The 21,163-nt window shown below is 43.5% G+C and overlaps 1 protein-coding gene across 2 annotated transcripts; it reads right to left on the reverse strand.

Annotated features, from left to right (window-relative positions):
- Positions 1–650: 650 nt before the first annotated feature.
- EHD3 (EH domain containing 3) lies at positions 651–20,679 on the reverse strand. Of its 2 annotated transcripts, XM_082214852.1 has the most exons (7): positions 19,818–20,679; positions 11,663–11,839; positions 7,649–7,746; positions 6,595–6,639; positions 4,346–4,758; positions 2,420–2,584; positions 651–1,190 (listed from the first exon to the last, which is right to left on the reverse strand). In XM_082214852.1, exons 1-7 carry the CDS (start codon positions 20,042–20,044, stop codon positions 663–665), a joined length of 1,653 nt encoding a protein of 550 aa, XP_082070978.1. In that variant the 5' UTR covers positions 20,045–20,679; the 3' UTR covers positions 651–662. The 2 variants fall into 2 exon arrangements, with proteins under 2 accessions (XP_082070978.1, XP_082070979.1); XM_082214853.1 differs by lacking the exon at positions 6,595–6,639 and having other exon boundaries at positions 19,818–20,677.
- Positions 20,680–21,163: the final 484 nt, after the last annotated feature.

Here is a 21,163-nt window from a genome sequence, read left to right on the forward strand (position 1 = left end):
TCAGCTTTAAGTGGTTGGCAAAACAAAACAAAACAAAAAATTAAAAAGGGCATAGAAAGGGGGCAGGTATCTGGGGGGGGGGGAGACTTTGGCAATTCCACTTGCCATTGAACCCACTATGTCTTGACTATACATGCTTTTGGCTTTCCAGAAAGAAACCCCCTTGTAAACTGTAGGCTTCCTGTACTCAATAAAAATTTTTAAAGGCACAACAGACAGGAAGGCTGAACAGAAAGTAAAGACTATTTCACAAAAATACTTAAGATCTAGGTAAGTTTTAAGCACAACTCCCATCCAGAGTTTGGGGGTCTATCAGGGATTAAAATGCTTTTCTAAAGCATCAGGGATATATGCAACAGGAATTTCAGACATTGCTTGACTGAACAGTGACAGAAACTATCACAAAGCTCTCCAGATCCCAGCCAACTTTGCACCTTCAATCTGTATCAGTTCTTATCAACAAATACATGGAAGCCTGGAAGATAGCAGGACAGAGCTAGTTGCATCTCATCATGAGAAAGTACTGGGGCTTTGCTTCACATCAGTTTCCTCTTCACATCTGAAAACAGTTCTAAGCCAAAAGGTGACCTAGCATCACTGCAGGCACAACTTTGGTACATTCCCTTCCCTTCTCTGTTCCCCATTTTCTTTCTGGTGGCTTCTCACCCAGCTAGTTTCCTCTTAGATGGGGGGATGAGATGGGATGGGAGACTCCCAGGAAGCTCATGACCTTCCAGCTTCACTTTTATAAGATGATTCGCCAAAGCAAATTCCTCATCGTCCAGCATCCCATCCTCATCGATATCAGAGAGTTTCCATATCTTGCCCAGCACTGAGTTAGGCAGCTTGGACTTCACCATCTCCCTTTTGGCATTGGCCCCCGTTATTTTCCCATCAATGGGTGACAGCGTGTAGAAGATCTCGTCGTACAGGGGCTTATCTTTGGCCACCACCCAATCTGCGTCATCAATTCCTTCTCCTGCCCCTTCCCCATAGCCATGTCCAAATGGGCCGTGGAGGGTGCCTTCAAAGGCTCCCCCTTTCACCATCTGAGCAGGCCTCCGGGACTCCTCCTGACGCACCAGGACCATGAGCTGAGCGATGTCATTGGTCAGCATATCCTCTACTGCATCCAGCAACTTGGTCTTTAGGGGCTGGAACTTGCTGAAATCCTGAGCTTGAAGCTGCTCCTGAAAAGAACGTCACAAACAGAAAAGAGGGGCGGTGAGGACTGTTTTATTGTTCAGTGTACCATTCAACATAAGAGGAGTGGCTACAACAATCCAGGCAGATCCCCTCTTCATTTGCTATCAGCTGCTTATTGAATACTTTCATATTTCAGTCAGCGGTATGGTGCGTGTTTTAAAATTCTACTGACCTTGGCTTTTTACAGCTTTTGATTCTAACGTCGTGATCCTTTCAATTTTGTTTGCTGATCGCTATTTATAGATCTGTGCTCATTTCTATTTTTATACTGCTTCAGTGTTTGCAATCGTCTATTCTGTAAGCCACTGTGAATAACTTTGTGGGAAAGTGGAGGAAAAGTAATAAACTAAACCAAGCCTATTGCTATTGTTAGCCTCACACTATATAAATCTGCCTACTTAGAAGACACCTCATTTGGATAAATTTATTGTCATTGTCCGTATATACACAGTATACACAACAACGAAAATCAAACACCCACCCAAAGACCGGGTTCACATATACATTTGCACGTATCTCCGAACTCTCATCCTATTTAGACATAATCTATAAAACATAACATAATCCAGAATATAGCATGACCTATTAAAAACATAACATAACCTAAAACCTATCTCATCCCCCCATCTAAGAGGATGCTTTTGACAAAGTGAGATTTGGCCAGCGAAAGCTTTTCCTGCATTGTGTGTGCTGTCTTTTGGGTGCCATGGGACACTTATGTTTTGACTACGACAGACTAAGATGTCTGTCATTCTGGCTTTTAGAAGCACAGCGGCTCTTCCCCCTCACAATAATATTCTAAACAAAAAACTAGGTTGTCTTTCAGGTTAAAACATTCCTTTTGAACCAAAATGTCCCAACAGAGCAGAGGTTGGTGAAACCAGCCTCCGATGCGGGCACACCAAAATCACCTATCAAACTACGGAGTGTATGACATATCTCTGTGTGGCGATGCGCCACTGTGATCGTGGCAAGATCAAACATGAAAGTAGCTTCCAGCCCTTCTTGCACTGTGGCTCAAAGGTGATTTTTTGGGGTGTGTATGTGTGTACATGTGCCAATACAGCTCCTTTCCAAGGGTGCAAGGGACCCTAGGTATGCCTCTGCAACAGACGCAGCAGCAGTGTTCATCTTTGCTCCAAACCTATTCTGTGCAATTGAAATGGAGCAGATTCTGCCATGATTCTTGGATTCTATTGTTTCTGGCCCTCACCTGCATCTTCTTCAGATTAGGAAAGTCTCCTGGTGAAATCTGATGCTCCTGTACAATCCGTCCATAGATCTCCCTCAAATTGTTCACGAGTTCTTTCTTCTTATTGTCTTTGCCAAACACCGATGGCATTTCCTTCTTAAGTGAGCTAATGATGTACGCATGAACCTAAGGGCATTTCAGAGGGTGGATACATATTTTATGCATTTGCAACAATGGGATCACCAGAACACAGCTAACATAACGTACCCTCCCAACGGATCATCTGCGCTTCATTCTCATTTTCTTCTCCCTTCTTTTTCCTTTCCTACAGCATTTCATAGTTACAAATTGCTTTATAGTTTTTCTGCCTCATTCATTCTCACTATGACTCTGAGGGTTGTTTGGGCTGAGAGGCTGTGATGTGCCCATCAAGTCTGTATCAACAATGACCAACTAGCCAACCAACCATTGTGAGAGCTGCCATGAAATCGTTGATACTGTTGGAGATAGATGTGGTGGTCTGGATTCAAACCTCCATTCTGCTGTGGAAATGCATTGGGTTTGTCAGTCACACTTTCTCAGATTCTGAACGTGAAGAAAACCCACCCCATGTAAGATCCCCATGGCAATTTTGTAGGATCACCCAACATCCTGCCTCCGTTTGCGGTACTTCTCTGTGGCTCAGACAGGGATAAACTGTCCTCGAGGATAAAATTGAGGCCCCTGAGATTTCTCACTTTCAAATCTAGAATTTTGCATAGGATCCCAGTCTGATCTTTATTCACTTTTCATTGGGTACTACTACAGCAGTATTATTACTATTGCTACAAGGGAAGACCAATGACTATGAACAGTGGTTCTTTCCCCCCCAGGGTATTAAGTAGGCATTGCTTGTGCATTGCTTGTGCATCTCATGCCATGCTTTGAACTGACCTAATCTAGTTACGCCCGGGATCTAGCTCCATTATAAATCCACCCTATGGGCATATTTTGTCATCCACACTTGTGCAATAATGGCATGCAGAGGATTTATAGATTTCAATTTCTGTGCAATTTTGGGACTGATTTCTTCCTTGCTAATTCCTCCATGACGGGGATGAACTTACTGCCAGCCTCCCTATAGAAAACTTCCTTCTGTGTCCAAATACCAAACTACCACAAGAAATCAAAAAGATTTACAGATCTCAATTTTGACCACATAGGTGGGAAACTGTTTTAACTGCTATAACAAGTCTCTGGATCTTAGACTGAGGCTCATACAACAAAAAATAATATTTAGAATATGCTGGACCCCATTACGTTTGTTTAAAAAGGGGCTATCTAAGGTATCTAACTGTTGGAGATACAATAGGGACAATGCTTCTCTGAAACATATGTTTTTTCACTGTCCTATATTGAAAGATTTTTGGCAGAAGGTAACTGAAACCATCAACAGAACTGTATGAAACAGCCTTACATTTACAGAGCAAAATATCCTCTTGAATTATATACCCAGCACATGGAACCTTACAAAAGGACAATACCACAGCAAACAGACACATACTGATGAATTGGGGAAATAAAAATGCGGCTCCCTTCTACAATTGGATTGAAGACATATAAACTCACAGCATATAAACAACTCACATATAACCGCAGACTTGCCATGGACAAATTCAATGATATTTGGAATCCATTCTTACAATACTGTAATAGGTTAAGATCTGGTGAAGTACAACAACAACCTTGTAAAATATACAGTTTTGGGTTCCCCCCTCCCCCCTTTGTTTTCCCTTCTGCATGGGTTCTGTTTCTCTTTTTCATTTTCTCTTTTTTGTTTGCGTCTCACCATGTCTGGTGCACATATAGCTATGTACTTTTTGAACTTTCAGTAAAGATGTTTTAAAATAATAATAATAAAAGAAATCAAAAAGTAAAACCTGGGCAGAGCCACTTAGAGAGACTCACCTTGGCTAGCCGTGCCCGTTTAATGAGATCATTCAGTTTCCGAAGAGCAGCATTGCGGGGCAAACTTTGGATATCTTTGAAGAGGTCTTGCTCCTCTGCTTCAAAAAGCTTGCGGTTATCTGGGATGAGCAACTGGTGTGACCAGAAGGAACCGATATAGACTCTGACTACCTCAGGCGTGTTGACAATCTTCCCCAGAGACCACATGAGAGCGCCATAAACCCTCATAAGCTGTTGGGTCTCGATCTGGTCTGCTTTGTTGAGCACGACCCTCATTTTATCTTCATGGTTCTTCAGGGCTTTGATGACTTCCGAGAACTCGTCCGAGATGTCTAGCTTGTGGGCGTCAAAGAGGAGAATGATGCGGTCCACCCGCTCGGCAAACCACTCAAGGACAGCAGCAAAGTCATAACCTTTTGGGAAAAGAAGACATCCCCATAAGAACAGAGACAAGGCCGTATGGCAGGGGCACCTTCTGCAGTCTGAGGGCCACATTCCTTTCTGAGCAGCTCTCTGGGGGCCACATTCAGTTATTTAATATAATCTTGCAAGGTGGTGCAGATCTGGTAACATGGTTTACAGCTAGAATCATAGTTATTCCAACACCTGGGGAAAGATAGGCAAATGGTGGGCGCTAACTGGTCCATCATTTTGCTTAGATCATAGAATTGTAGAGTTGGGGGTCATCTAGTCCAACGCTGTGCAATGCAGCAACCTTTTGCCTAACATGGGGCTCAAACTCATAACCCTGAGATTAAGAATCTCATGCTCTACTGGCTGAGCTATCCCAGGGTCTTAGCCAAGACCAGAGGCTCTTCACTTCTATTTTGGCAGCTAGGCTGAACGGGATACAGTGGTGCCTTGCAAGACGAAAAGAATCCATTCTGTGATTCTCTTCGTCTAGCGGTTTTTTCGTCTTGTGAAGCAAGCCCATTGAAGGATTAGCGGATTAGCGCTATTAGCGGCTTATCGGATCAGCTGATAAGCGGCTTAGCGGCTTAGAAAAAGGGGGGGGAACCCGCAGGATATCACAAGACATTTTCGTCTTGCGAAGCAAGCCCATAGGAGATTCGTTTTGCAAAGCACCTCCAAAACGGAAAACTCTTTCGTCTAGCGAGTTTTCCGTCTTGCGAGGCATTCGTCTTGCGGGGCACCACTGTAATTTCTCTTCTTTAAGCCCCCTTAACAAACTATTGTTCTCAGAATTCTTTTGGTGGGGGTGGGGAGCTACACACTTTAAACATATACTGTGGATGTGACCATAGCCCAAGGCTACATTTTAAAGGTCCTAGCATCACGTTTTAAATTAGCAGTTAGAAACAAGCTCTCCAGTGCTGTGATAGTAAGAAGCTGCAAGTGAGTTGCTGCTGTTAAAAGTATGGCTTGATCTAGGAGTGTGGCACAGGTGTGGCGACAGTTGCCTAGGTTACACTAGGCCAGAAGGCCTGACCATTTCCCCTCACTTCCTGTTAACATACCAGGAAGCCTTAATCTGCACATGCTGGCGTTGCCTCTGTCATGTAAGCCACTCAGTATCGGAAGCTGACGACTCCAAATTTGGTGAAAAGTCTTTATTTGATTTCATCATTAAATTTATACCCCACCTTTCCTGAAAGGAGCTCAAGGTGGCAATACATGGTCCCCCCTCCCCATTTAATCCTCACAACAATCCTGTGAGCTAAGAGACCGTGACTGGCCCCAAGGTCACCCAGTGAGCTTCAAGGCTGTGTAGGGATTTGAAGTCTGGTCTCCCAGGTTCTAGTCCAATACTCTATGCACTAAGCCACGCTGGCTCTCTACTTCAGCCAAGTCTTGTGACTAAAGTCTCTGCTTTCATTTAATGCACAATCAAGTTTTCAGATCCCATTAAGGAAAGTATCTCAGCAGGCCAAAATTCTCAAGAGCAATCTAAATGTGCAATTAGGCATGCTTGAATTGCTGTTAAACAATCACAGGGTGTTGTGGGGCCAATGAAGTTGAAGAATTCCACCGTTTTGGTTAGGCCTGGACCATTTGGCGATTTTACCTTCTAGATTGACCCTACGTTTTCTTTGACTAGACTGAAGCCAAACCCACAATCCCAAATATTTAGTAACGGCAACCCTGTTTAAAAGACTCCGATGCAGTGCGTATGGTGAGGATTAGTTTGCTACATGCCTGAATAGCTCATTGCTCTTTTCAAAGCATTTAGCTTTATGAACAAAATAGCCAAGGCTATAGAAAGCAGGTGGCTGCTCTGATGTAAATACCTCCATATGGGCATCTGTGCAGACTGCTACAACCCATTTCTTTGGCTGGAGGAAAATGAAATCAGAAAATGAAATGAAGAAACCTGGACAATGGAAATCTGGATAACAAACAGCCCATCTAGAGGATGCTTGAAGGAATAATGGCCTAAGCGAACAGGCCTGGTGTCCCAAAAGGACAACAGCTATTTCCTCATAGCTCATAGAACTGTAGAGTTGGAAAGGACCACAAGAGTAATCAAATCCTGATAAAAGCTGATTTCTAGTTGAGGAAATATTTGTGCAGAAATTTATAGAAAATATTTTATTTCTGGTTATTTTTTTAACATGGCAAACAAACTCAGGAGAACTGAAAGAAGAAAATGATATAAATCAAATAATATAATAATTACACACATTTACTTTAAGCTTGTAACATACAATGGACACATTCATTGAAGTTAATTGGTGCAGACTACTGGGCCTGAGAGGGAAGCATCTCAAGTTTGAGTGATCTCCCATTTTGAAAAAACATGCCTACACACAGAAGTGAAGTATAAGGTTCCAGGTGTTGTTGGACTACAACTCCCATCATCCCCATCTAGCTTGGCCAATGGTCAAGGATGATGGGAGTTGTAGTCCAGCAACATCTAAGGGCACCACATTGTCTACCCCGAGTGAGGTTAAGACTCTTTCCCCTCAACAGCGCATGACTTTTCTCTGTGTTGAGGATTTTTCATATTGTGGAAAGCATTCAAAACATGAGCTATTCTGCACCTTCTGAGCTATTCTGCATTCAAAACATGAGCTATTCTGCACCTTCTGAGCTATTCTGCACCTTCTGCTGCAGTGGTGCAGTAAATTTTACCTAGGAGATGCAGAAAGTCTGTCCCGTTTTCCCCTCTGAGATCCATTTTAAAGCTTTCTAGAACATTCCAAATCAGTGATCAAATAAAGAGTATTGTAAGGCCGCCATCTTGACTTGTGCATTTTGAAACAAGTCATAAGCTGAAACCAAAAGAACTGCACCTATGTTAATCCGCCCCCTCCAAAATAAGAAGCTGCACCTTTACCTTACCTCGGCTTATTCTTTGTTTCTCCCCTGAAAGGATCCCTGGTGTATCAATAATACTGATACTCTCCAAAACAGGATTTGGCAGCTGAGCACACATAAATCTACGGAGAGAGGTGAAGGGAGGGGGAAAACACAATAAAACGTTACAGCAAGTACAATAATTGGGCGGAGTGGGGAAGATAACAGATTTTAACAATGTGAATTTTAACGATGACTGCTTAGATGCCTACTTTGGCATTTCATGGCATATAAACACACACATAAGGTAAATAAATAAAAAACGAGTGTCTACCTGCCAAATATTTTTTGGAAGCTGGACATTTTATATAAGATGCCTGTCAAAATCCAGACAAAACCAAGTGCTTGCTCATTGGGGATCAGCTCTTTATTCACAACCCTACATTTTTGAAGTATGAAACGTCTTCAGCAGGAATAGAATGCTTATTCATGCAAAATGTTGTATGTCAGTCTTCAGATTTATGTGCAAATACAAGGGCAGAAGAGGGTCTACTGTCCAGGCCCCTGCATCCAGGCAGGAGCTGTCAAAGCTGACAGTCAGAAAAAGAGATCAGTCTATGCCACCCAGATTACAGAATGCTAAGCACGAGTTCCCATTATTTAACATGCAGAGAAAAAGATAATGAGGATTCTTTAGCAGGTTACCACAATATGAAAATATATCAAGATTTTAAAATTTAGTATGATGATTAAAAAAACAACAACCAGAGCTAGAGGGGGGAAAAAAGGTAGGATTTCTGGAATAAGAATCTGGTAAGTGTTTGGGATATGAAGCTTCATATGCACATACTGCTACATTAAAAGATATAAATAGTAGGAGTGACTAGTATAATTTACATCGTGTGTCAAGCACATATGTGTATTTCCAGCGCAATCCTTGGTGAGGTATTCAAGTTCTCCACTCTAGCTATTTGAATCATATTAAACATAAATCTCTTTGCATGAACAAACAAAGCATCTTCTTTCAAAACCCATCTTCCCACATCAAGTGGCATGCAGTCCTGTTCATCGCCTACCTTCATTCTATCACAATTATATGCACCACCCCGATCTATTCATTACTGACGAATCAGCAGAAAAACAGTACTAAAATTTCAACACTGAAGCATAACACTATCCCTTGATCGAGGGAAGTGGGTGGCACTGTGGTCTAAACCACTGAGTGTCTTGGGCTTGCCAATCGGAAGGTCGGTGGTTCGAATCCCCGTGACGGAGTGAGCTCCCGTTGCTCTTTCCCAGCTCCTGCCAACCTAGCAGTTCGAAAGCATGCCAGTGCAAGTAGATAGATCGGTACCGCTGTGGTGGGAAGGTAAATGGCATTTCCGTGCACTCTGGTTTCCGTCACGGTCCTCCGTGCGTCAGTAGTGGTTTCTTCATGCTGGCCACATGACCCGGAAAGCTGTCTGTAGATAAATGCCTGCTCCCTCGGCCTGAAGTGAGATGAGCGCCGCAACCCCATAGTCACCTTTGACTGGACTTAACCATCCAGGGGTCCTTCACCTTTACCAGTGTGGTTAGTGGTTAAGAGTGTGGTGTAGTGGTTAAGAGAAGTAGACCCGTAATCTGGGGAACCGGGTTCGCGTCTCTGCTCCTCCACATGCAGCTGCTGGGTGACCTTGGGCTAGACACACTTCTCTGAAGTCTCTCAGCCCCACTCACCTCACAGAGTGTTGTGGGGGGGGAAGGGAAAGGAGAATGTTAGCCGCTTTGAGACTCCTTAGGGTAGTAATAAAGCGGGATATCAAATCCAAACTCTTCTTCTTCTCTTCTTATCCCTTGATCTGCAGTGGGCTTACTTCAATCATCTGCACAACTGGGTGAACAGAAACAGGAACCCGCGGAGGGTACTGTACATTCAGAAGGTAGAACACATGTGAGAGCGGCTGAGTCATGGGGAAAGGAAAGAGTGGCCATGTATGTCTGAAGGAGCATGTTGCCAGTTGCCATGCTCAACTGGCTGCCCTCCAGCTGCTATTGGACTACAACTCGCAGCAGCCCCAGTCAGTGTGCTCAGTGATTATGGATGAAAGAGAGGTGCGAGTCCCACAATCTCTGGTGAGATTGGAGGAAGGCGAGTTATTATGATGATATATTTATTTGTACCCTACCCTCTCCCCCTGACAAGACTAAGGCCAAAAATAAGAACTGCTAGAAACTTTTTTTGGGGGGGAGAAACAATCATTAGAAAACAAGTAAGCATTGATAGAATTAAAACTGTGTGTGTGTGTGTGTGTGTGTGATCTATTACAAACCATATAAATAATTACAATAAAAACAGCATAGCACCAGATACAGCTACAGCTGCTGCCTGCATCCAAAGACTTTTGTTCTTCCATTCTGTTCCGCTCTGTCAGGCAAGAAGGAACAAGAACTTTCAAGAACAACGCGCATAGATTTCTAGGGAACAGGAAAAACATTTTAGCCATTTCTAATCTGGCTGCTTGTTCCGCATACCATACATCTTAAAGAACTGGGTGGGAGGGGGAGGGAACTCGTTAAATCATCCAGAATCCACTGTCTGCCAGAGGTTCTTCCTTCTTCCTAAACCACTAGAGTAATGCATATCTCTAGAGTATTCAAGTCATGACTCACGTTGTACAGTTTAACCCATTTCCCCAGCAAAGAGCAGGACGAACTGGGTGAGTGGCAGAAACTTTGCAGAAAACCAGCTTCATTGCAGCATGGTCATTTGTTGACTTTGACGATAAGAAGAACCAAAGGACCATGTAGACCAGCATCCAGATAGCACAGAATTCTAATTAGCGTACTTTTCTCTGTATAAGACTTGGTTTTGTTTGCTAAAAAGTTGGGGTCCTCTTATACATGGATAGTGCATAGGGTGGACGTTTGATTGGTTGCTGCCGTGGCTGTCAGCGGCTATTGGGCATGTAATTGGTTGCTGCGTCAATGGTTGGCACTGATTGGCTGACGTTGCGGCAACTGGGCGGACGATTAGCAGCTTCTGTCGGCGAGGAGACAATAGGTGAAATTTGTGTCACGTGCGGGGTGCGCGATTTTTTGGCAACCCCCCCTAAAGAAAACTCAACAACCCTGGGTAATTCCCCCCCATTTTTTAAAATCTGAGTCCCCCCAAAATAGGGAGCGTCTTATTCATGGGGGCGTCTTATGCATGGAAAAGTGACAATAAGAATTCCCCCACTCTGTTATTGTCGTTTCTCTCATTCACTTTGGCCTGTGTCTCACCCCTTCAGAATTCTTTAACTACAAAGAGTTTTAAATTAATCTCCAGAACCAAAGCACACAGTTTGCCACAGCTTTCAGCCCCCTCTGTTTTTTCTTTTCCTGCTCCCATTTCAATCTCCATTGACAAAAACACAGCAAGCTAGCAATTCTGATGCAGAAATTGCATTATGCGACTTGTGCGGCATTTTACCAATAGTGCACACAGTGACATCAATGCTGTTTTGTTTTGTTTTTTTGGTTGCCGTCGTATTTAATAATGCATACGAGCTCAGAGGCAAACGAACAGTAAGCTGCAGCAAAGAGCAGACTGCTATATAAACTTTGAAAATCAAAAAACTGACTAGTGGAAAACTCCTGCTATATTGGCTCCACACTGAAGACAGGGTTAGGTATTAAATCCAGCAAGAAATTTGCATTTTGTATTGTTTATATATTGTATTGTATTGTATTGTATTGTATTGTATTGTATTGTATTGTATTGTATTGTTTTCTCTTTTGCTCTTTTTTGCTTTTTTCTCTTCTTTTCTTTCTTCTTTTCTCTTTTTTCTCTTTGTAAGGTATAAAAGCAATAAATATTATTATTATTAATAATAATAATAAATAAATAAATCCAGCAAGAAATTTGGAAGAGGATTTCTGAAGTATACTTAGAAGTAGATAGATTACAGGTTACTACAGAGACTGGGGTCGCCGGGTACAAATTTTTATCCATAACACCCAAATTTGATCCAATTCAAGCCCAATATCTTTCTGTCATGGCAGTAGCATTGCAAAGCATCTTGATATCATACTAACCTGTTCAAGAAGGCATTGCCAAAGGCATTAAGTTTCCTGAAGGGTTTTTTGGGATCCACTACCAATGCATTTCCAGGAATGATGCCCTCCGTATCGCCCTGCATCACAGCAATGAAGGAGTCAGTTGTAGGTTCTGGCCCAATCCTCATCCCAGGGAAATCTTGTTCAAGAAGGTACCTAGAAATAAACAAGAAGCACAGGATGTGTCATTGGTTCAGCTTAGATGTGGAGATATAGAATGCTCAGAGGCATATATATAAAATATATAAAAGGATGTCACATAGAGGAGGGAGAAAGGTTGTTTTCTGCTGCTCCGGAGAAGCGGACACGTAGCAATGGATCCAAACTACAAGAAAGAAGATTCCACCTAAACATTAGGAAGAACTTCCTGACAGTAAGAGCTGTTTGACAGTGGAATTTGCTGCCAAGGAGTGTGGTGGAGTCTCCTTCTTTGGAGGTCTTTAAGCAGAGGCTTGACAACCATATGTCAGGAGTGCTCTGATGGTGCTTCCTGCTTGGCAGGGGGTTGGACTCGATGGCCCTTGTGGTCTATTCCAACTCTATGATTCTATGATTCTATGAGGCTTGTTAGTGGTTGCAGGTGTGGAGCTAGATTCCTTCAAAATTGTTGCACAGTACCAGATTTGTGATATTAAAACGATTTCATTTTGTTATAGGGTTGGGGGGACGTGTGTCAATCCGCTGGATATCCGTGGGTCCCTTCCAGGGCTGCGATTTTGTATCAAGGGAAACTTAGCATCTGGTAGAAGGGGCTGCGGAACCAGGAAGACCAGTTTCTTTTTCCACCTCACCTGGTTGGATGGAAAATATTAGGCCAAAGGGGGACTGTGTGGGAGACAGTTTTTGGCTGATGCTGGAAGCTGGAGACACAGAGGCTTGTCCTGCTCTGTGCTAGACCCAAAAGTATGACTTGGGGTTCTCCCTGGGAACCTAAGGGAGAGGCAAGATCTATCAGATGTTCATACACTCATAGAGTATAAAGGGACACGAGGGTCGTCTAGTCCAACCCTCTGCAATGAGGGAATCTTTTGCCCAACGTGGGGCTCAAACCCACAACCTTGAGATTAAGAGTCTCCTGCTCTGCCATCTGAGCTATTGTGCTGTGGATCTGCAAAGCCTCTTGCGTTTGGAGGGTCAGGGGAGTTAACTTCCAAAAATAATAAAAGCCTTTCAGTATATTTCCTGCCAAAAGGCAACCATAAACCATCAATTACACAACACTTTCCCTATCACTCACTTCTGTGTCTTCCTGAAGACACTCAGAGGAGCAGGGTGGGGAATGGCTTATCGTATATAAGCAATCTCCATACATCACAAGCAAGCATGTGATATATGGAGGCAGGCAGCAGCTGCGTGGACAGCCTGTCTGCTGGCTCCAGTCATGAGGCAAACTGAACATGATCATTCTTTTGCAGACAGCAGAAAATCCAGGGGGAGCAGGATGTGGATCCAGACAGCTAGGAATATCACAAAGCAAGCGACAGTCGGATGCAGGCTCTGCCAAACCTCTGGAGAAAGGAAGGCCCAGAGCCATTTCAACAGCAAAGGTTCAGCATCACAGCAAGCCTCCCTAAAAGAACCATCTTCTCCACCCTCAGCAGTTTTTAGCAAGTTTGCAGACTGCTGCCTGGAAGTGCTTTCTATTGCGAGCTATTTGTCCCCTGGAAGAGGATAGATTAAAAAAGAAGTAGAGAGGAAGGTCAGGATAAGAGCCTTTGGAAATCCTAAGGACTGCTCAACTGGAGAAATATCCACACTTATTTCCAGCACCAACCACTTATGCTTCGCATTAATCAGAAGAGGGGTCTGGGAATCTGGTGGTCTGCCTTCTGGACCAACCGAGAAGGTCAGGTCTCCACTGGGAGGGCAGCCTCAGGCTGTAAGAGCCCTTGGGTTTGAAAGCATCTCTCATTTTTTTGCCAATTTCCCCCCAGCACGTTTGATACAGCCATTCAAAGCAGGCAATGTTAGTCTAATTTCTTGGCAGATGCTAAATAATCCAGAGTACCTGAGATCATTAGTACTGTAGGATACTGTCCCTTCATTCAAATGTTTTTACATATAAGGGGGAAAGGAGCATGTCTCTGAAGATATAACATTCAGTGAGGCACGTAGACTCAAATTTCCAAGGATTTTTTTTAAAAAATTGCTTATTATAAATAATTTCTTTAACCTATGTGGACATATACAGCCTAAAATCTACAGGTAGAATTCAGCATCACACCATTACAAATATTTTGTTTGCAAGGTGGACTTATTTCCCTGTGCACAGGGTTTCCACAGGGCTGGTTACGTGAATGAATCCTGCTGAATATCATGAAATGAGGATGGCTAGGATATTTGCATTGTTGATGTTAGTTGGCAATGTTTGCATTTTGTTTCCTCTTTGTTATATTTACATTTTTTTAAAAAAAAATAGTGGGCAGTGATGGATGGATATATAAAAATATTAATGGGGTGATGTGCTCCAGGAAATATGCTGGCTTGACGAAACAGAAGGAGGTGTTGCCACTGCTGCGCTTAGTAACAACTTCTTTTCAAGTTGTTCATTAAGGAACTAAATTATGAGAAGATTCAACACTGTCCGGGAGCATCAGAGTTGATTCCACTTCTGCAATGATGGCTATTGCTTTAGAAACCAATGCTCACGGTTCAGTTAATACCACAAGCTCAGAAGGAAATCTGCATATCTGAGCCACCAAGTGGACATGCGCCAGGAATGGCTAGGCATGGCTCTCCTTACCTCTTGTCCACTGCATGTCCAAGCGTGTGGAGGGTTGTGTCTTCCCTGCAAATCATGAGTATGACGACAAAGCATTTCTTTGTGGCATGTACATAAATGTAACAATTTGTGCAGGCGAATCAGCCCACAGTCAAATTAGCCAGAACACAGTCCAATCTAGACGTGGTGTTGTTGATGTTGTTTGGTCTTGTATAGTTATAGTTTGCAGGGTGTGGGGCAGAGATGGATCAGGACTGTGGTGCGCGGGGTGTGTGGCTTTAATCCTTTGCCTCTGCTGCATGCCCAGTGTGAATAATCTCCCCCAGCCCATATCCTACTATTTGCAACGAGCAGAAAGGATTTAAAAATAAATCAGCAATGGGTGCTTTCTTCCCATTGCAAATAACATCCCCCACCTGTCTTGCACAGTGCTAATCTGGGTCCACACAGACGGAATCTCTCTGGAGTGTGTGTCTGTATGGGGGGGTGGGGTACACGCAAGGCTGAAATGATGTGAACAGCATCACATCCAGTCTGGCTCTGACTGGGACTTTTCAGAAGAATCTGATGTTGCATGAAGTACAGAAGGAAAACAGAGAGCCAGTTAGGTCAAATGGCAGCAAAACCTAGCCAGCAACTTTTGCCCAAGGAGAGCCGAGGAAATGGTGCAACAAGAATTCAGCAGAACAAGGATTTTATTATATTCAGAGTGAGGAAGAAGAGAGACAAGGAAGTTGTTGTGAGCAACAGACTGTGCCAGGACATCAAACAACACATCAGTGAAGCATGATGCATTCACTACTGGTGGAAGAATCACATGCTGGCAAGTTGATATTCTTCTCTGTGTTGCTTAAAAAGCAGTGGTGCCTTCAATATTCAGCCTGGTCAAGTGAAACAGAAGCACCTTGGCAACTTTTTCAGTTAGACTATTGCAGTATGTTCTAGGTGGGGCTGCTCTTGAAGACAGCTCAGAAACTTCAGCATTAACTTCCCACCAATAGCATCTTAGTCTTATATAGACTGAGCTTGGGTTTGTTGCCTCTCATCCAGTCCGTTACTGAGGCTAGGCTGACTGAGAAGAGAAGTAGAGTTGTGTGTCATCAGCATATTGATGGCAACACACTCAAGAACTCCAGGTGACCCCACTCAACGGTTTCATGTAGATATTAAACAACATAAGGAATAAAACTGAACTCTGTGGAACTCCCTTTTTGAAGATGTCATTGGGCCAACCATTATCCCCCCCCCCACAAGCACAACATCCTGAAACCATCCAAGTAGGAGTAGACTCACAGCAATGGTGGCCTCTACTCCCAACTCAGACAGTTTCCACAGAAAGATACCATGGTTGATGGAATCATGAGGCTGATTGATTGTAGAGAATCTTCTGACATAGGTAATCATATGGGGCAACCAAGGCAGTTTTTGTGTCAAAACCAGCATGAACCCTGGTACTACTGGTTGATATAGACCTAAAATATCAATCTTGTTCAAGGCTGTCTGGAGTTGATCCACCCACTCAAGGGCAATGTTCAGGAAGGGGAACAAGCAGGCATATATTTCTGGGTCCAAAGAGGATTTCTTAAGCAGTAACTTTCTTAAGCAGTCACTGCTGTAACTTTCAGGTGGCCTGGGACCAGGGCTTTTTTCAGTCAGAACTCGACAGAACTCAGTTCCGGCACCTCTCAGGTGGGCACCGTCACCATTCTAAGAGAACAAGGGAGGTGCTCGTGGTGAAAAAAAATATCAAGAAAAATAGCACAGCCTGGGACACTTCTCTCAGAGAGATTAATTACCTCCCTGCCAGATGTTATCAGCCATGAGAGCCAAGGGTTGAGAACATACAATGCCTGCATCCATCCAAGAACCTTGACCACAGCCTTCAGTCTTAACAAGGGAAACGCACCAATTAACACCTGACCAGGCAGTACTCTGGACAGCCCTGCGTGAACTTGTTGGTTTAATTTGGCCTGCTCTGTTCACAATTTTTATTTCTATAGATACTTCACAGGCCAGAACCTGAGCTGGTTTTGTGGTCATTTCTTCTCTGCTGAGACCTGTAGTTCAATGACAGGTGTGTGTGTGTGTGTGTGTGTGTGTGTGTGTGTAGATATCTCTAACAGCACGTTTGCAGCACGTTCTCTAAACTCCAACTCCCAAGATACTTTGAATGAAACCATGACAGCCATACTGGTTTTGTGCTATTTTATGTTTTATACCATTTTCAGTATTGCAGAGGGTTGGGCAATCCTTTCCAAGTCTACAGTTCTATGATTCTAGGGTAGATATGCCCAGTGAAAGGAATGGCACAACGAAAACAAAACAAAACTTGTGGGTGATATTGAGCCATAGAATTGTAGAGCAAGAGTTTCAACTAAATCATACACAACAGATGGACATTAATTTCTGCTTAAAAATCTCCAAGGAAGAAGAGCACATCGCCTCCAAGGCGGAAAGAGTGGTTAAGCTGCAAATAAAAGGAGAAGGTTTTTTAACACAGCCCACATGGGCAGCCAGCACTGCAGTAGTCAGTGTGTGTTTATTTTATTAATAACATTGATATTAGGCAGGTGCCTTGGTTGTACTGCTTTTGACGTCTGCTAAAACCCTTTTCTGCTTAAGCAAGCTTACCCAGGCATGCAATTTCATTAGGTGCGTTTGTTTTTAAAACCTATTGATTTCATCTATACAGTACTTGGATAATTTTATGATGTCTGAAGGATTGTATCCAGTAAAATCAGCCCATTAGTGCAAGGATTTCCACCTGCACAATAGGACATTTCCTCTTCCCCCATGCACCTCCCCCCAAAAAAAGGGTTCTGGAGAGTTAGGGGAACCCCCAGAACAGACTTGGGGAACATGCGGGGAAAAGAAGTCTTATCACACAGGCAGAAATCCTTGTGTTAATTGGATAACTTTCTTTGGATACAACCCAGTATTTTAAAAGTCTACTTTATGTTTATTTTTAAAGGAATACCAGTAGTTAATACAATTTTTATGTAAGCCACTTGCGATTTCTGTTTTGATTAAGTGGTATAGAAATCTTGCTAAATTAATAAAAATGAAATTTGTTATTAATGAGGTTAGTGGACTCAAGCCAAAGCTATCTTCTTCTTCTTCTTCTTCTTCTTCTTCTTCTTCTTCTTCTTCTTCTTCTTCGGCAATCACTCGTAGCCGAGTAAGAAGGGATGACAATATACAGCGCACTGTGACTCTACTGTCCCATCTCTCCTTCTCTGCCCCATACAAACAATATATAAAAGCTACTGCATTCAACTACAGTTTGGATCATGCTCATTAGCAGGTAGTAATGCACTTAAATTTCAAAGGAAGGTGCAACTGGAGAATTCAGCTCCAGCAGGCAGTTTGCACACTTTGGAACTCAGAGAAGATAGCCTGGGGTGAGAAAATGAGTACACAGCAGGAAGGATTCTAAGGGAGGGCTGGCAAAAGAGATCTGCAAAGAAAACGCAGTTGGATTCCCCTGGAACCAGACAGATATACTCCATTGACCTTAAGCACAGCAGGTCTCTTTTTCCTTTTCAGTTTCCAAACCCATCTAAGAATACCAAAAACCAGCTTTCCCGGCCATGCCTTTGCAACCTCATCCACCAGTTGTGATGCTGACAATTTCATTTGACCCTTCCCCTTGATCTAAAGCAGATAGCTCAAGATGTCAGGGAGGAAGACTGAAGACTAAACTGAGGCTCTTCAGCCAATTGTCTTTAGATGCAGCTTAAAGCATTATGGTATCGCGGATAGCCACTAAAGGTTTTTAATCTGTCGGGTCCAAATTTAATCTGGGACTGGATAGCTCAGTTGGTTAGAGCGTGGGGCTGATCACTGCCAAGGTTGCTGGTTCACTGCAGGGGATTAGGCTAGAAAGATGATCCTCAGGGTCCTTTCCAACTCTAAACTTCTATGATTTTATATCATGCATCTTTTAATCGCATCTCTGAAGCCCTGCTTAACTTTCTGAAGGACTTTAAAGGAGACCATTATGTGTCTGCTATTCCATTTGGTATAAAAGCAGAAGACAGTGTTGAAACATCAACCATGTACAATCCATTTTGGTACTTACCCCCTGGGTAAAACAGTTTTACATCAGAATAGGCTACAATGATAACAAGGAAGACTGCTGCTAACTAAGCTCCAACCTCACTACAGAACAGGAAGAAACGGGCGGGTCTGGAGTGATGACATGGAAGAGCAAAAGAAGAGGCTGTCAGGATCAGGCCAATGGCCCATCTAGTCCAGCATCTTGTTCTCACAGTGGTCAGCCAGGTGACTGTTGGAAATCCACAAGCAGGACCTGAACACAAGATCCCTCTCCTCTCCTGTGGTTTCCAGCAGCTGGCATTCAGCAGCATAGTTGCCTCCAATTGTGAAGGCAGAACCTGGACGTCATGAATCCTCCATGAATTTGCTGAATCCTCTTTTAAAGCATCCAAGTTGATGGCCACCACTGCCTCCTGCAGGAGCAAGCTCCATAGTTTAACTCTGCACTGTGTGAATAAGTACTTTCTTTTACCTGTCCTGAATCTTCAGACATTCAGTTTCATTGGATGTTCACAAATTCTAGTGTCACAAGAGAGGGAGGAAACCTGCCTCCATCCACTTTCTGCATGCTATGCATAATTTTACAAAAATTCCATCATCTCACCTCTTCCTCGCCTTTCCCCTAGACTAAAAAGTCCCAAATGCTGCAACCTTTTCCTCCATCACCTTGATCGTCCGTGTTGCTCTTTTCCGAACCTTTCCCCCCAGTTATATGCAAAGGTAACAAATCTACAACAGTGAGTTTCTGTCAAAAACAGAATTAGCACAACTTGTTTTCCAGTGGTGATATACTCATTTGAATAGCCTTTCATTCTTGCATGGATTAATTTATTCATGTTTGCATAGAGGTCTTCTACATTTCACCAGGAGACTATTTACAGAGCTGCAGGAGGGGCTTCCAGACTGCTGCTATTTCCAGGCTAGATTCAGTCACACACCTGCAAATTCAGGTAGTGCAATGATAGGTGATTGGCAGGTCTTGCACAGCAAACCTGCTCCCCCCCCCAAAAAAAAAACTGGACTGTTTGCAATAAGGAAAGTGATGGGGAAAGGCATAGGAAAAGCATGGGATAACCATTACTTGAACCCAGCACCCTCTAACCTCCCTGCAAACAAATCATTGCCTGGAAGCTGACATGTGAGATTTTCCTTTGAGCCATTGTTTTTGGAGTGTGATCAAAGCACAAGCCGGAAGAATAATAACCTTCAAAGTCACAAGCCAGAAACAAAGAACACAATTAGCAGCTAAATATTTATCCTGAAAGATGAACATAGGGATATTTCATACATGCATGCACTTCTAACAATACACCCTAGTGTACACCTGGAAGGTAAAGAGCTGCCACGTTTTACCTTATGAAGGTGGTCTTCCCGGTGGAATACTGCCCAACAAGAAGGACCATAGGCTTGTTGTCAAAGTCCGCATCTTCCAAGGCAGGTGAATGAAAGGCGTGGAATTTGTAGTATTCTTCCAGAGGGAGAAGCTTGGTTTTGTACAGTTTTTTAAGACCTCCACTCACAGTCTGATACACCTCCGGGTCCTTCCTTCGCCCATCTTCATTACCCAGCCAGCTGAACATTTTTGTAATTTAGCAAGAAATGCTACCAATTGTTCTTGTCCTGTCTGATCTGCATTAAATGGAAGAAGAAGGTCATAAAAAAAATCAAATCAAATAGATAGCTCTCTAGTGGAAATCTCCAAGGTGCAGAGCTACATCGATCGCCAGTATTCTTTCCTCCTTATCACTTCATTGCTTGGCCTAGGAGCAATTTTATGATGTTTGAAAATAAGCTCAGAAAGGGGGATGCTCTGATAAATCAATTGAGTTCTGAGCTCCTCTTTTCTGCAGGCTTTCCAGTTGAAGGGCGAGGGCTGATGAGCTAATCTGCAAAGAATAAATTCTTCTGCCGCAGGACCAGCCGGCAGCAATAGCAGCCAGCAGCCTCTCTTGCAAAACAGCTGGCTGTTTAAATGGAAATCGACCGGGAAGCAGAGAACCTGCCGCTGGAAGTGGAGAGCGACGGCAGCGGCCCTCATCGGTTGCGCAGACCTGTCACCTCCACCTCTGCATTTTAATAGCTCTATGTCCGCTCTCCCGGAAAGACTTGTCGCTCAGCCGCCAGCAAAAATTCACCGTAGAGATAGAAAGCTATAGAACGCAGCACCGCAGTGGGTGGCGGACTCAGCTACACCCAACGCCAGCCTAGCCAAAGCTTCCTCAGAGGTGCCTGCAAAGCCAAAGGCGCGGAGCTGGAGAACGCATTGCGCCACCTAGAGGGCAGAACGAGGATTTGAGCGAGGATTTGAGAAGTCTCTTAAGAAAATACCGCAGGCAGATAGTCTGTCTGAGGGCGCTTCTAGTGATTATACTGTACACCCCAAATAACTGTTCAAGAGAGGCAAAAGAAATGACATCTTTACAAACCAACCACATAACCTCTGGAACTCACTGCCACAAGGTGTGACTTGGCGGCCTTTAAAAGGGATTTCTCAAACCAAAGGAGAATTAAAGGGCATCAACGGCTACGAGTCAGGAGGAAATGCATGCTAACTCCGGGATAGCTCCGCATAGCTGAAGTGTGGATCTCACTCCCACAGAAGCCAGCCAGAGCCACCAACTTGGATAGCTTTAAAAGAGAATTATGCAAAATCATGGGGGTTAAGGGATCAGTGGTTACTAGCCATTATGACTATGCTC

The sequence above is a fragment of the Podarcis vaucheri genome, assembly GCF_965113315.1.
Source record: "Podarcis vaucheri genome assembly, chromosome: 3".
Lineage (NCBI taxonomy): Eukaryota > Metazoa > Chordata > Lepidosauria > Squamata > Lacertidae > Podarcis > Podarcis vaucheri.

Coding starts and splice junctions, on each gene's coding strand:
- EHD3 (XM_082214852.1), bottom strand. CDS start 20,044: ATGTTCAGCTGGCTGGGTAATGAAGATGGGCGAAGGAAGGACCCGGAG. Junction 4,759..6,594: donor GCACAGATGCCCATATGGAG/GTATTTACATCA, acceptor TTTTCCCAAAAG/GTTATGACTTTGCTGCTGTC. Junction 1,191..2,419: donor CTAATCTGAAGAAGATGCAG/GTGAGGGCCAGA, acceptor CGTTCTTTTCAG/GAGCAGCTTCAAGCTCAGGA.